We start from the raw sequence: 14,681 nt of genomic DNA on the forward strand, positions 1-14,681 counted from the left end.
GTTTTCAGACTCAACCGAAAGTAGATATTTAGCCGTAACAATTACCTCTAGTGCACTCAACTGTAGAACACACTACCTTCTCCAAATCTTGGACAGCAGAGATCTGAAAACACTCTTTCAACTAACATAACATAGAAGATAACAGGCTTGAACTAACTGAGAATAAGAAATAACTTTCCAACCCCTGCAACCTTAAAAACGTCCTTATAATGTTATGGATCCAACATGGGGGCCAAAATGGGGGTGAACGGGCGTAGTTTGCACAACGCAGACAGATTTAGTGGAAGGGGCAGAATCTGGTGAAGGTGCAGAGTCTGGCAGAGGTGGAGTAAAGTTGGGGGTGCATGCACTTATTTGGGCCTAGGGCAGCAGAAAGCCTAAATGTGCCACTGGCCATGCTCCTCTACCCAGGCCCCCTCCTCCCAAAGCCCCGCCCCTCCAAGGATCGGGGGAGTTCCCCCAGTAATTGTTTTTCATTTCCAGCACTGAGTACTGGATATGTTTGTTCTGAGACTAGCCTCACTACTTGTTTATATTGTCAAGAAGTCGGCTTTTTCCATCATCAAGGCTCTTCTCATCCTTCCTCGAGAGGCGTCCCTGTGCCATTCGGGGTTAGGTCTCTGCGGACTGTTTGTGGACTTCCATTGTGCCTAGTATCGGGCAGTGTTCTGGCCTATCGAATACTGACACATTACAAGCCTTGGAGAACCTACCTATTGGACACCAGAAGACAAACAGAACAAGGACTGAGATAAGTGCTTGCTGTCTGAAAGATTAAGGCATAGTAAAGGGGTGTCATTATAATTGACGTTCTGTGTTTATTCCCTTGCAGCTTGGGCAAATCTAGATCTATTTTGTTGCCTTTCTGTCTGAACCACTATCTGAGGCTTGGGTTCTTTGCATACGGAACTTGACAACATCAGGAGAAAAGTACATGTCTACTTTAAGGGTTTCTGAAAGAGCCACGAATCCAGGGTCAGAGCCCCAAAAGATTGAGCATCCTCTTTTTCCCCTTTCCACGTATTGGTATGGAGGTAATCGCTGATCCAGTAATTACCCTTATCTAAGCACTGGCATGGATCAGGGCTGATATGGCAGCAGCCCATACCACTATCAATCAAAGGCTTGATGCACCACAGAGTACTTCACACCCCTTACCTCCTGATAAGGAATTCGGGGCACCACAGAAATAAAACTTGGGACCGCAAGGTGCCTCCGGTGCTCAGACAGCTCTGGGTGGGAGTCTTGTAACACAGGTACCACTTTCTGTTATGGTGCTGACTCCATTTCCATTGGCCCCACCAGAGTGCCTTCACGCAGACCCGAAAACATACTGGACTTTTGTGAACCATTTCTCTGTAGGCTGACTGCTTTTTCAGATGCAAGCACTAAGGCTGCTTGTGTCTCTTCTCAATTAGCTGGGTTAGCAACTGCATGGGCCATTACTCTCTTGGAGTCTAAGGCTCCCAACTTGTGTGATATGGATGCTCTGTGGGAGGCTAGATGTCAAGTCTTTGATTCAATGCATAAGGCCCAAGTTCACAACTTAGAACTATTGGACCTAATACAGGCTTAAAACGGGGCTAAAAAGGGCTATTGCAGTACAATGCCCGTTTGAACCACCTGATAGCTGAAACCAACCAGCAGGAGCATAGGAAGATGGGTTTCTTCTACAAAGGCTTCTCTGATAAACTCAATGACTCTCCATCTGTGGTCACTGCATTGCCTACTATTTCTTTCAACCCTACTTGATCTGGTGTTACAAGTGCGCGTCTGATGATTGGGGTGTTGCAGTGAAAAGAGCAAGTCCTCTCGAGAATCAGGTAATGGACCAGAACCTATCCAGATTGGTTCTGTTCATGGGCTTCTCTCAGGGGAAGAATGTGAGAGACTTTGGTGTGCCAATCTCTGATTCTATTGCTGGCAAGCTGGTCATTTTATCCACTTCCGGACTACTAAAAAGCCAGGAAACAGAAAACCTGTCCCCAGTCAGGATTAACATGGTGAGTCATACCAACACGGGTCCTCGGGTAGTCTTCTAGGCTCATCAATTCTGTATCAAAGCTTAGCCTGCTGCCTCCAGGCTCAATGAACAGGAACTCAAGGTCGATTTGGTTCCATCCGACATTACATGGATTCAGCTTGGGCTAAGCAAGTTGGAGTTCCAGTTCTACCAAAAGTATGTCTAGAATTCGTAAGGGTGGTCAATGGGACCACCATCATGTGTGGGCCAGAGATTACACAGCAGGGCGGTCAGGATGAGATTCATCCTGGGAATACAATGGTTGCAATTGCATAATAATTGTGTAGATTGGGCACAATGCACCATTGTCTTTTCCTCGGCTCATTGTAGCTCCCAGCGCATGTGTCATCCCTGAGTCCAAGAGGCCCTATGTCATGCCTTTTTGTCTAATCATCACAAAATAGGGGCAGTTCATCTGACAATATTTGAAGAATATCAGGATTATGCTGTTGTTTTTAACAAGGAACAATCCTTGCTCATCAGGTGTATGACTGCCCTATAGACCTTGTTGAGGGGGCCCAGAGACCCTGTGGTAGGGTGTATTCGTTAACCCAGCAGTAAGACCATGTTTTTCAGGAGTGTTTGGCTACCACCGTCAACAGTTAATACATCCCTCTTGTTCCTGTTGTTTCTTGACCCTTAGAAGGAGAGGAGCGTGTGGCCTTGCATAGACTACCAAACTTTGAATCAAGTGACTATTAAGAATCGCAACCCCCTTACAGTAATTTCAGTCCTTCTGGATCAACTATGAATGGCTGTGATTTTTGTAAAATTGGACTTTCAAGGTGCTGACAATTTGTTTGGGATCCTTGAGGGGCGAGTGGAAGATCGCTTTTTCGTACCATGGATGGCTTATTTAAATACTTGGTTATGCCCTTCAGGTTTTGTAAAGTTGCAGCCACGTTTCAACATTCCATGAATAAAGTCTTTCGGAACGTCGGCCGCCATTGTGTGGTGGCGTAGCTAGATGATATCCTGATTTTCTCGCCATCTCAAGAAGCCCATGTTTTTATTTTTGTTTTTTCTTTCTTTTTCTTTCTTTTTTTTATTTTATTGTGCATTAAGCTTAATTTACAAAAACTTTAAGCACATACACATGCACAACTTTGAATACATATAAGTATAAAAGGAAAGACATTTCTCATATATAAAAGTCTAACATGCATAAAAACTTTCCATGAACATCATGAGCATTGTGAATAAAAAAAAATGTGTTTTCATGTACAACACAGACCTTTAGTTCTGCAGTAACTCTGAGAACACGCATTGTTTGCCACCCTAGAAAAGCACATGTTCAATTATACAAGACTGAGTTCTTGGGATTTGTCCTTACTTTCCATGGGGTACGGTTGAGTTCTGCTAAAGTAAGAGCTAGATGGAATGATGTACTGGTAACCCCAACTTTGATTCACTGCAGTCAGCTCTCGAATCAGAACATGTGGATGTGATTTTCTTGTTGTGTTTAGATCTCATTTTTACGAATCTTGGATTTTCATGTCCAAATACCCAAATTAAATGAATTATCCCATATTAAAATGTAGATATGAAAACCTGCTTGCGAAACTGATTACTCACAATAAACTCCTTTCTGTTCTCATTAAATGTGTTAACTTCACATTGTATTATAACGCATGATTTAACTCACTCTTTTCTTTGATAAAATAAACTTTTTCTTGAATTGATTATACAGAAAAAGAAGTCTGTCCTCGGCCACCTGAGACACCGAATGGGAGGATTTTGCTGCCTGCCCACAAAGCACTTTACCACAGTGATGATATAGTGGTTTATGCCTGTGATCGTGGCTACCGCATAAATGGCCCAAGTGATATTAAATGCTGGCTTGGACGGTGGCCAGCAGCCCCTGCATGTACTGGTATGTATGCAGTTTCCCGTCTAAGCTCCCGGGGGCCTTCTAGACTAGTCAACTATCATTTTATATTGTAATGCATTTAGTGTTTGTTTCCTTGAAATGCATTTTATGCTGAATGCTTGACCAATTCGCAGAGACGTTTTCTGCACTTGCGTCCTCGCAATGCACAAGTAAATGAAAAAAAGCACACATTCTGAACGGATTCCAAAAGTGAATCATTGTAGCCACATGGTTTGGGCACACAGAATTACTACTGAGAAACTGCATGGGCAGAAGTGGAGGAGGAGGGGTTAGGGTTGTGGATGGGCACCCGCAGATGAAAGGGGATACCGGATTCACAGAGAGATGCACTTCAATCGGCCGCAGTCCATATGCACACTCCCTTGAGCCTGGTGTCCGAGATTAAAAAAGGCATAGGGGAATGTGCAATGCTGCCCAGCATGTTTTTAGATCTATAGCGTGATTTAGCAGTGTGATGCTGGACATGCATTGGAGGGACAGAACCTCCCTGTCCTTGTCTATTAGTCGTTTTCCATATGTTTTCTGTATTGTTTTCTGCCCAGGAGTCCATATGGGACTCCTGGCAGTGCAGCTCTTCCTATTTTTGGTTTGGCGAACAGACCCTTGGGATGCCCTTATGGCACCCATGGGTGGGAGTACGACTATGTACTCCTAGTGTATGTTTTTGGGCACCTGTGTGATAAGAATAAGAGGAAATACATCTCGACTTTAAGGAAGAGCCATTGTTTACCTTCGAAGCGGCGGCACATGCACCCTATCGCCTGCCTACCAAAAGGACATTGGGGGATTTGCAGATGCGTGTGAAGAGTGAAGCGCACACTTCTGCGTAAGTGCGTAGGAGAAATACGTGTTTGCCTGACTATTATTAGACTACAGCAGTGCGTGCATGTGCGAGATGAAACAGCGTGCAATAGTAAAGTAAAAACAAAGGAGCAACACATGTTTGCCTGACCTCGCTTTACACTGTGAATGTGATTACTCGAATATAAGTTGACTATGGCAGATGGAACGTAAAGGTTATTTAAAATAAATAACTGCATATTTATTACAGCAGAAGAGTGAACATAACAGTGCAAAATATATAGCACTTGTTGGAAGTCAAAGTAAAGACTAAAGTATTATGTACAGAGACATTGAAGTATTTTTATATACAGTGCAAATAAGCAAAATCAAGGGAAGACATGGCTATGACAGGTGTGCCAGGACTTGCCCTTTTTATGGCAACTCCAGGGAATCCAAAGATAAATTGGCCTTAATGGAAGAAGGGATTTCAACTCTACATTAGAGCGGCTTGCAGGAATTCATATTCCATGGAAAGAAAAGTAGCCCTTCTCATGCACTTTTTGGGTTACGAGGGTCAGAGGATTTGCGACACGTTACCAGATGTGCAAGAAGTGGGAGAAGGGGACGGTATTACAGAACTAGATGTTGCTTTGAGGAAATTAGATATTCATTTTGAACCCAAGACAAGTACTATACTTGAAAGATACAACTTTGGAGTAATGGTACAGGAACAGGGTGAGAGTGTGGCGGAATTTGTGAGGGCGTGGAGACATTTAGCTTTGTCATGTAAATTCAGGGATTCTTTTGATGAACGAATAAGGGATCAGTTTATGATGAACTGTCGGAGCAACAAAATCCATGAGGAGCTATGGTTGCAAGATGAACCCTCATTGGATGAGGTGATCAACATAGCAAAGAGAGTAGAACACTGTATGTCATGTGTTGCAAAGTTATCAGAGAAAAATGGCAATGAAGGGAAAATAGAAGTACTCAGTGTAATGTCGAAACAAGAGAAAAGTGAAGTAAAAACTGCATAAAAGAGAGATGGAGAAATCTGAATTTAAAAAGGATACATGGAAAGGAGAAAGATAAGAAGAAAAGGAACGTCTATGTTTTAGATGTGCGAGTGGTTCACATTTTGCTGCATCAGTAGTGTATCCTGGAAGAAGGGCAATATGTGCAAAATGCAAAAGACGTGGGCATTTTGCAAACTGTTGTAAAAATTACCAATATTTCCAAAGAAGTGTAATGGTAGTAAATGATGAAGAGAGTGTTGGGTGTTCAGAGGAAGAAGAAAATCCAAGTATGGAAAGGGTCATCGTTAATGTGATAAATGATGATAATGAAATGGAGTGTGATCATCCATATGCTGTTGTGAACATAAATGGGTGCAATATTAGAATGATGGCAGATTCTGGTTCTAAAATTTCATTAATGTCCAAATAGGTATTTGAAGAGGAGATGAATGGGGATGTGAGGAACTTAATTGAGCCAGACATGAATCCAGAGGGCTACAATGAGGATCGGATTGAACTTCTAGGGTATGTTGATGCAGATTTTGAATTTAAGGGAAGATTTGCTAAAGGAAGGGTCTACATCACTAAAAAAGGGAAGATTTTGTTTGGTTGGAGGGATCAGAAAAGGTTGAGGGTGAGGTTGGATCCCAATCAAGATGAACAAGTGATGCATGTAAACAATTTGCAGTGTGTGGAGGATAAGTATGAGGACGTGTTTAGAAAGGAAATTGGTAAGGTGAGACGTATTCAGCATCACATTTTGGTAAAGAAGGGACACGTCCCTGTGAGAGCAAAATTAAGATCTGTTTCTTTTGTTTTGAGAGAGGAAGTGAAAAAGGAACTTGACAAACTATCTAAGATGGGTGTGATTGAGAGAGCTGATGGAGCGGAATGGATTTCTCCACTAGTGATCGTGAAGAAGCCGTCCGGAGACCTAAGGTTGTGTGTGGATCTAAGGGAGGTTAATAAAGCAATTATGGTGGATCGGCACCCATTACCCAATATGGGTGAAATGCTATCGACGGTTGGGCAAGGGAACGTTTTCTCAAAATTGGATATGGCATCCGCATACCATCAGATTAAACTTGAAGAGAAAAGCATAAAATTGACTGTGTTTATTATGCATGAAGGGCTATTTCAATACAAATGCATGCCATTTGGACTTGTGTCTGCATCTTCTGTTTTTCAGAAGGTTATGGATAGGTTGTTTGGGAGAGTAACTGGTGTATTTTGCTTTCAAGATGACATATTAGTGTCTGGAGAGAATGTGGAGAAGCATGATGAAAGGTTGGATCAAGTGTTAAGGATTTTGTATGAGAGTGGCATAACACTAAGGAAAGAAAAATGTGTTTTTCGTTGGGACATGTGTTGTCATACCAGGGTATAAAGCTGAAAGATTCAATGGTGACTGCTATAAAAGAGGTTGTGGATCCTAAGAATAAAAGGGAGTTGCGGTCTTTTCTTGAAGTGCTGGAATTTGATCAAAAATGTATAAACATGATGCAGGAAAAGTTACAGAGATGAGGACGTTGTTGAGGAAGAATGAAGCGTTTGTGTGGAGTGATGCGTGCTAGAGGGAATTTAAGAAGCTTAAAGATGAAATAAATTAGGAGGAGCCTTTGAAGAAATTTGATAGGAGGTGAAGGTCTGTAATCACGGTTGATGCTAGTTATGTGGGTCTTGGGTGGTCCAGTCCCAGGTTAATGAGTAGGGAGATTAAGAGATTATAATGCATGCTTCTAGAGCATTGAGAGGTGCAGAATTGAGATACTAAGTTCTGGAGAAAGAAGCTCTAGGTTTTTCGTGGGCAATTGAGAAATTCAAAAGATTTGTTTGGGGTACACATTTTATAGTTAAAACTGATCATAAACCATTGAAGTCGATTTTTGAGATCAAAGGATTAGACAAAGTATCTTGCAGAGTAGCGTCATGGGTTACAAGAGTACAGTGTCATAGTTTTGAAGTGGTGGTCATATCGGGAAAAGAAAATGTGTCTGCGGATTGTATGTCAAGACTAGCGATGAAGGAAAAAGGCTCAGGTTGAGGAAAAAGAAATTGTGTGTACCAATAGTGAAAATACAGTGTGCAAAGAGGAATGGGTTAGAAAACGATGAATTGCTGTCGAAAGTGTTGAAAGTGAAAATGTACATTTGAAGTTGTTGGCCTAGAAAAAGTGAATTGGATGTTAGGTAAAGGCCATTTTGGGAAGTTAGAGAGGAATTGAGTGTGGAGGATGATATTATATTTCGATGGGGTAAAGCAATAGTTCCTGAGGAGATTCACAGCAGGATGATTGACATAGCCCATAAAGGCCACAAAGGAATTAGCAAGACAAAGGAGGTATTGAGAGCTGATTATTGGTGGCCTGGATTTGATAAGGAGGTAGAGAAAAGATTGAAAGGATGTGTGGAATGTGCCGAGATTGGTAAAGCGTTAGTAGCAAAGAAACATCCCATGATATGCAGAGAGGTTCCTGAAAGAGTGTGGGAGGAAGCAGCTTTTGACATTTTGGGCCCCGTTGAAATAGGTTATGGACAAGGAAAGTTTATACTAGTGATGGTTGATGCATTTTCTAGGTGGTGTGAGTAAAAAATAGTCAGACATTGCTGGAGGAAGTGTTGTTAAGTTTTTACGTGAAGTGTATGGGAGAGAAGGTTTACCCAAATATATATTAACGGACAATGTACTTCAGTTTACCGGAGCATGTTTTAAGGCATATGTGAACAATTGTGGTATAATACATAAGAGGACAGCATTATACCATCCTGAAGGGAATGGTCTAGTGGAGAGGACCAACAGATGTATTATGGAGGGCATTCGACTGGCAAAAGCATGTGGTGTGAGTAGGAGTTTGGCATTAGAAGAAAGAATGGGAGCATTGAGGATGGCTCCACATTCCGTAACCAGAGTTTTGATGAGAGGGCGCAAAGGATATTGGCCCTCATTACGACCCTGGCGGAAAGGGGTTTACGCCGGCGTAATGCATGGCGTACCTTTCCGCCCGACTACGAGTTCCCGTAGCGCCATGGTGATTTTTACGCCTGCTTTTTGCAAGCGGAAAAATCCATGGCGCTACGGGACTTGTTGTTAATTACGCCACCGTAATTTACGGTGGCGTAATTAACGCCTTCCCCACTCCCATTATACCCTATGGGGCAAGAATGGGAATGGGGAAGGGTAAATGGGGATTGGGGACTTACCGCCCCGCCAAGGTCGGAATGGGGCGGTAAGTCCGCCAACCCCCATGGCGGAGTTGGCAGCTTAGCGCCATGGATCATGGTGCAAATTGCACCATGGATCTCCGCCAGGGTCGTAATGAGGGCCATTGAGTGGTGTGTCCTCCATGTTTGGGAAGAGCTGGTGAGACAGATTGTGAAATTGAGAAGGCATCTCAAAGAAAAAAAAGAAGATTATGATATGAGAGAAAATGTGAGGAGAGGTGGTAAAGAACTCCGGTTGGAATGTGGAGATTATGTAAGAATTAGAAGGGCAGTGATTAAGAGAAAAGGAGATTCATTGTATTCGGATCCTGTGCGCGTGGTGGCGGTATTGAAGGGTGCTGTGAGAGTATGTGGATGACAGGTATGGAATAAAAACAGGGTAGCAGTGTTGAGAAGATCTGGTGGAGAGTAAGAAAGGGGGATATGTTATGAAGTTGTATTTCACATGTAAATAGTGATGATCCTGTTTGTCATTTATAGAGAGCAGGACTACTCTACTGTATGATGTATTGTAGTTATATGTGGAATGTTATACAGTAATATAGTTCTGCATGATATCATGGCATGTTTACACTTAAGAATCATTCTGTTACAGTTTCTCTTGCTCAATGAGATGTAAGGCTGAGCTAGGGGTCTGTTGCATTTTACAACTTGGAATAAATATCATTTTATTATACTGAAACTCGAGTGGAACCTTTCTTCAATTACCACTGGTAGTAATTCTGCCAAAATCCCCATGGAGTCCTATGCAGTTCATAAATGGGAACTAACACTGCCATACCGCCACTTGTAATTTGGCAATAATTTCACTGACCAAGTGGTGGTAACAGTAAATCTATATGGTATCGGAGGAATTAATGCTGAGATACCACCAAACTGATAATGAGGCCCTGTTATTGCTATGATCATTCATTAAGTGCAACGTTCACCCAATGGGCATCTTTGCGCTAGCCCTTGTTCTGTTATTAGCAGGGATTTTTGAAAAGGCACAAAGTTGTTCCTCCTTAAAATCCTTTATGCCCTAGCATATGCAATCTGTAATCTAATGCCAATAAACGGGTTTGGGAGACCACCTAGTTCACCATATTCTGTAGCAGGTGGGTGTGCAGGCACAGATTACAGCACAGCACATATATACTCTCAATAAACAAATGGATTCTCAAACTATGGATAGTCAAAAGACATAAAAAAGCTTAACTGCTCTTAAAACAATACAAATAAAGGTTTAAAATGCAAAGACAAGAGTATCTCACTGCTGAAATCTACTTAGCTTCACGTGAGCACTGTAACGGTTATAGGTCGCTAGCAGGTCTCCCGTAAAGTTGGATACTAAGGGCCAAATTCATGTTTGAATTGTTTTATGAATTATAGTGGAAATAGACATATTACCATTAACATTATCAACATAGTGTGCACAATAATCTCTGGTGTTTTTTTTTTCTCCAGCTATTGCATGTGGTGCTGCACCACCAGTTCAAGATGCTGCTATTGTAGGACCACAAAAAGAGAGATACACCTCTGGTGAGAGGGTCACTTACAAGTGCCAACAAGGATATGCTTTTGAAAATCAATCTTATGTCACATGCCTTGATGGTCAATGGAGGGACCCACCTGTCTGCAAAGGTATGTTCATACGGTGAACAATTTCCATGTAAATGTAATTAAATAACACATTTTTTGAATACTTTGAGATACTAGAATGCAGCTTGGAAATAAATCTCTGCATAAAAAGCAATACATAGAACATTCGAGTAGTGAGTGTTGTGAATGTGGCCATTTCATTAACTTATATTTCAGGAGTACACCTCACAGATCAAATTCTTGCTTGCTTTCAGTGCCCAGCCGCCTCACAGTGGCAGAGAACAAACTGGGAATTTATTTTATGTTACAATTCTTTTGCAACATGCTGAATCTGACTGTGGTCTCCAGAATGCTGGGCTGAAGCACAATGCACAAAAAAGCATTGCCTGCAGGTAAATGAACAGTGCATTGCACTTCAGCTTTGAGGCCACAAGTGCAGATGGAGTGGAGGATGGTGAGGTAAAGAGAAGGAGCGTGAGAATGCCGGGTGAGAGTGGGGAGTTTGTGGGTGTATGAGGACTATACAGCGGGATGGTTGGAGTCAATGGGCCTCATTCCGAGGTTGGAGGTAGTCATGGCGCTATTAGCGCCATGACTTCCTCCAATACCGGTACCGAGTCCACCCTCGTTCAATGGGGACTTACCGGTCTATTCCGACTTTTGCGGGACCGGTATGTCCCCACTGAAAAAGCCATTCTCCATTCCTATTTCAGCCCCCACAGGGCTCAATGGGAAGGGGGAAGGCGTGAATATCGGTACCGCAATTTGCGGTACCGTTATTAGCTCTGAAGTCCCTTAACGGGCCGCATCCATAATGCCTGGTAAAAGCAGGTGTTAAGGAAGGGAGCCGCTAAGGGACCTCGGAATAGCGCGCAAAGGGATTACTGCCACCGATGTCCTTGACGGTGCCCAGTATCCCTTTGTGCCCACCTCGTAATGAGGCCCAATGTCAAGGGAGATAGGGGAAGAGCAACCTTGCAGGTTGCCCTTTACCGATTCCCGCAATATTCCTCTTTTAGACAGAGATTCTCCAAATCACCACTGAAACAGTATCAAAGTGCTTAAAATAAATAAAAAGTTGAACATTCCTAGTGACCATGGCATATGCCTGTTCCTTTTGTAATGTCCCCAAAATGGAGAATCATTTCAGGAGAAGTACCTTGGCGTCTCTTTACAATGAAAACAAAAGACTTTAGAATCTCCTCAAACAAGGTTTAGTGTGATAACAATTGTAGCTTAGTGCTCAAAAGTAGTAATGCCTCTTCCCTCTCAAGGTTGTGGGACAATGCATATGACCATTTTGTGACAAGGCCTGAGAATTGATCAATTGGTCTTGAGCTACTGTGGTGTTTATGACCGACAGGTCCTCACCACAGCAGAAGTATGATCCAAGTTGTGTTGCGTTGTACCTTCTTCAAACTAAGCTCTACAAGACTAAAGTTTTTAATTGTCTTGTGTTTCTGTGGTCACTGTGCCTCACTAAGAGTGTGGCAGTGTGATATAAAATTGGTGGTAGCAGATTCACTGAATCCGCCATTCTACGAGTTTGAAAGAAAAGTGAGTAAATACCTCCTGGCTCCTGAACTTAGAAGGAGATAATTCCTCGTCTTTCGCTCCAAAAAAAAACGAGGGTTTACTATCAGCAGAATTACGGCCTGCAGTGAATGTTCAGAATCCCTAAGGGAACTCTATGGACCCCTATGGACCCCAAGAATGGTGATTAAGTCTGCCATTTCATCACTTGTAATGTGGCAAACTTACTCCCAGACGAAGTGGCAGCAATTGTAAACAAGTTTGGCAGAATTGTTATGAGAAATAAAGCCGAACTCGTCATAAATGGCAACAAAACATACCTCGTAGGACATGCATAATGTTGGGTGTCCTGACCCATGTTTGAGCTATCCTGCTGCAACATTTGGTGCTGTGGGCTTAGAAAATCCAAGATGGCCAAAAAGCCCACATGTGCGCCAGAATCCAGGAGAACCACGCAGTTTGTGCGTACACCAAAATGGCTGCCTAACTTGCCACCCACCAGTGCGAGCATGATGGGCCAGGGTGCCATGAGTGGAATGGGTACCAAAGGTAAAACAGCAGCGCCTGTTAGCTCAAAAACGCTTTAAAATTACCTTTGGTTTCTCTGAATGCCAGCTCAAAATGCCTATTTTCAAACATTGCAACACATCCAGAAATCTCACTGAACACCAGCGGACATCTGGCAGAATGAACTATGTGTGCATACAAAATCTGGGAAGATGAAGAGCCCAAAACAATGTTCATAACAAAACTGGCTGAGCTATGCATGTCAGCAGCCTAACCAAAACTGGATTAAAACCACCAAAATCGAAATGTTTAAATTAACTGAGTGACCTACTTTTGAGTGTCACATAGTTTGTAACTGTTAAAATGTCATAGTTTTGAACTTAGAATCAGCATTCTAGCTGCATATGTAAAAATTGTATTGACTTAAACTGGGGAACAAAAAAATGACATGTAGCTAAAAACTGGCTTAAAGAGATTCCAATTCTGCCTGACAGGTTCCCAAGCCTGGCTGCATTCTGTTGCCCCTGCCAAAAGGAGGTCACACACTCTCTGATTGAATTACCTGGGGACTGCAGGAGACTAAACAAAGGGGTCGTAAATGGCTTCCTTTTGAACAAAGCCCTTCCTTGACTCAGGCAGATGGTTTATAGGGGAGGTCGTAAAGTGGCTTCCTCTTGGCAGAAACGGGGAGGGGCAGCCCCCTCTGAGGCAGGCTGAGCTTAAAGAAAGTGGATAGACTGGTTTCTCCACCATGTGACCTGGGAAGACACACCCCTGTTGGCCAGAATATGATTTTAAGAAAGATGTATAACTCATGGTGCGGACTTGTCAAAATTATCTAAATGATACCATAATTCTTGTGATTTTTCTGCCCACATTTTAAGAGGTTTTAGGACCCAGTGGTATGATCTGGGGGTTTATGAGCGGAAAAGAGGCTGTTACTCTAAATGTATGCATGTTAAAAATCTGACACTTCCTTATCTAAATGCCCACATGCCTTGCACACAATTGTATAAATTTGGAGAAAAATCCGATATGGGGAAAGCTACTAAAAAGCGCAAAAAGTGGCCATTTCTTTACCCAAGCTCCTAGAAACGCCAGGGTCGGAACAGTGCCTCCCATCAGTAATGCATGATGTGTGTATGCAATGACAAACAACTGTGTATCTGATAAATATGTATTTGGGTCAGAAATAGATTTGTGGGCAAACTGACCAGGCGAGGATCCTCTGACCCATAAAACCTACAGCATCACTCTGACTTACATTTCCTTCCCCCAATCATGGGAGAGGGGAGAATTGGGCCAATGACAAGTAGAGAGGGGCAGGCTTAGCTAGGCCCAGGCACACACCCACTTTCAAAAGACGTAAAAAGAGCCACTGGAAGCTAGAGAGGATTCAAATCCAGTTGCTGCGGAGCGTTTTGCCGGACCACACAACATCCAGAAGATACCAGTTCCAGACTGACTCCAGCTACATACTCCAGAACCTAGAACTTATACTTTAGAACCTAAATCAGAGGCCTAAAACCACAAGCTGAGTTCTCTGCAGCAGGCCTCAAATCATTGCAAGCTACTCACAGCCGGGCGAGCTGCTTGAATCCCTTGCCAAGAATTTTTGCCAGGACCAGTGCAGAGATCCAGGAGCCGTGCAGAGACCGCTGTATCCGGACAGACCAGACCAGTGCCAGACCAGACCAGACCAGACCGTGCAGAGCCGCAGACCCAGAGATCAGATCGCTGTGAAGTGCCGCTAGCCTGATTGATCAGATCCGTGACGAGGTCCAGTCCTTCCAAAATATATTGTGAGTACTTAGGTCAGATTGTGACAGAAATAAGATCTTAGTTTAAAATAATCTAATCCAAACTATTTTAATCTAACCAGAACTGCCTCCTAGAAGTTGTCACTTGTCATTTTGTAAAGCTGCACCACTGTCACTTGTCAATTCTGCAGCTGCAGAGCTGTCACTTGTCAATTTGAGTTTACTTTAAATCTGAAAAACGACCTTTACAAAATCGTTCATATCTATGGAACCGTTTGGGCTACGAACTTGGTTTAACTTTCCTCTGAAAGCTTACAAGCCTAGAACCGACTACTCCTTATACTTTTTCCGCAATCACGATTCACG

At 42.8% G+C, this 14,681-nt stretch overlaps 1 protein-coding gene across 2 annotated transcripts in view; it reads left to right on the forward strand.

Moving 5' to 3' along the window:
• LOC138537956 (complement factor H-like) overlaps nucleotides 1-14,681 on the forward strand; it is a 498,187-nt gene that overhangs the window by 119,643 nt on the left and 363,863 nt on the right. For both annotated transcript variants that reach the window (XM_069641492.1, XM_069641493.1), the window contains exons 7-8: nucleotides 3,714-3,896; nucleotides 10,381-10,557. In XM_069641492.1, the coding sequence (XP_069497593.1) occupies nucleotides 3,714-3,896; nucleotides 10,381-10,557 (360 nt within the window). The remainder of the gene's footprint in view (nucleotides 1-3,713; nucleotides 3,897-10,380; nucleotides 10,558-14,681) is intronic.

This window comes from Ambystoma mexicanum, chromosome 1q (genome assembly GCF_040938575.1).
Source record: "Ambystoma mexicanum isolate Mex_15411 chromosome 1q, UKY_AmexF1_1, whole genome shotgun sequence".
In the NCBI taxonomy this organism is placed as follows: Eukaryota; Metazoa; Chordata; class Amphibia; order Caudata; family Ambystomatidae; genus Ambystoma; species Ambystoma mexicanum.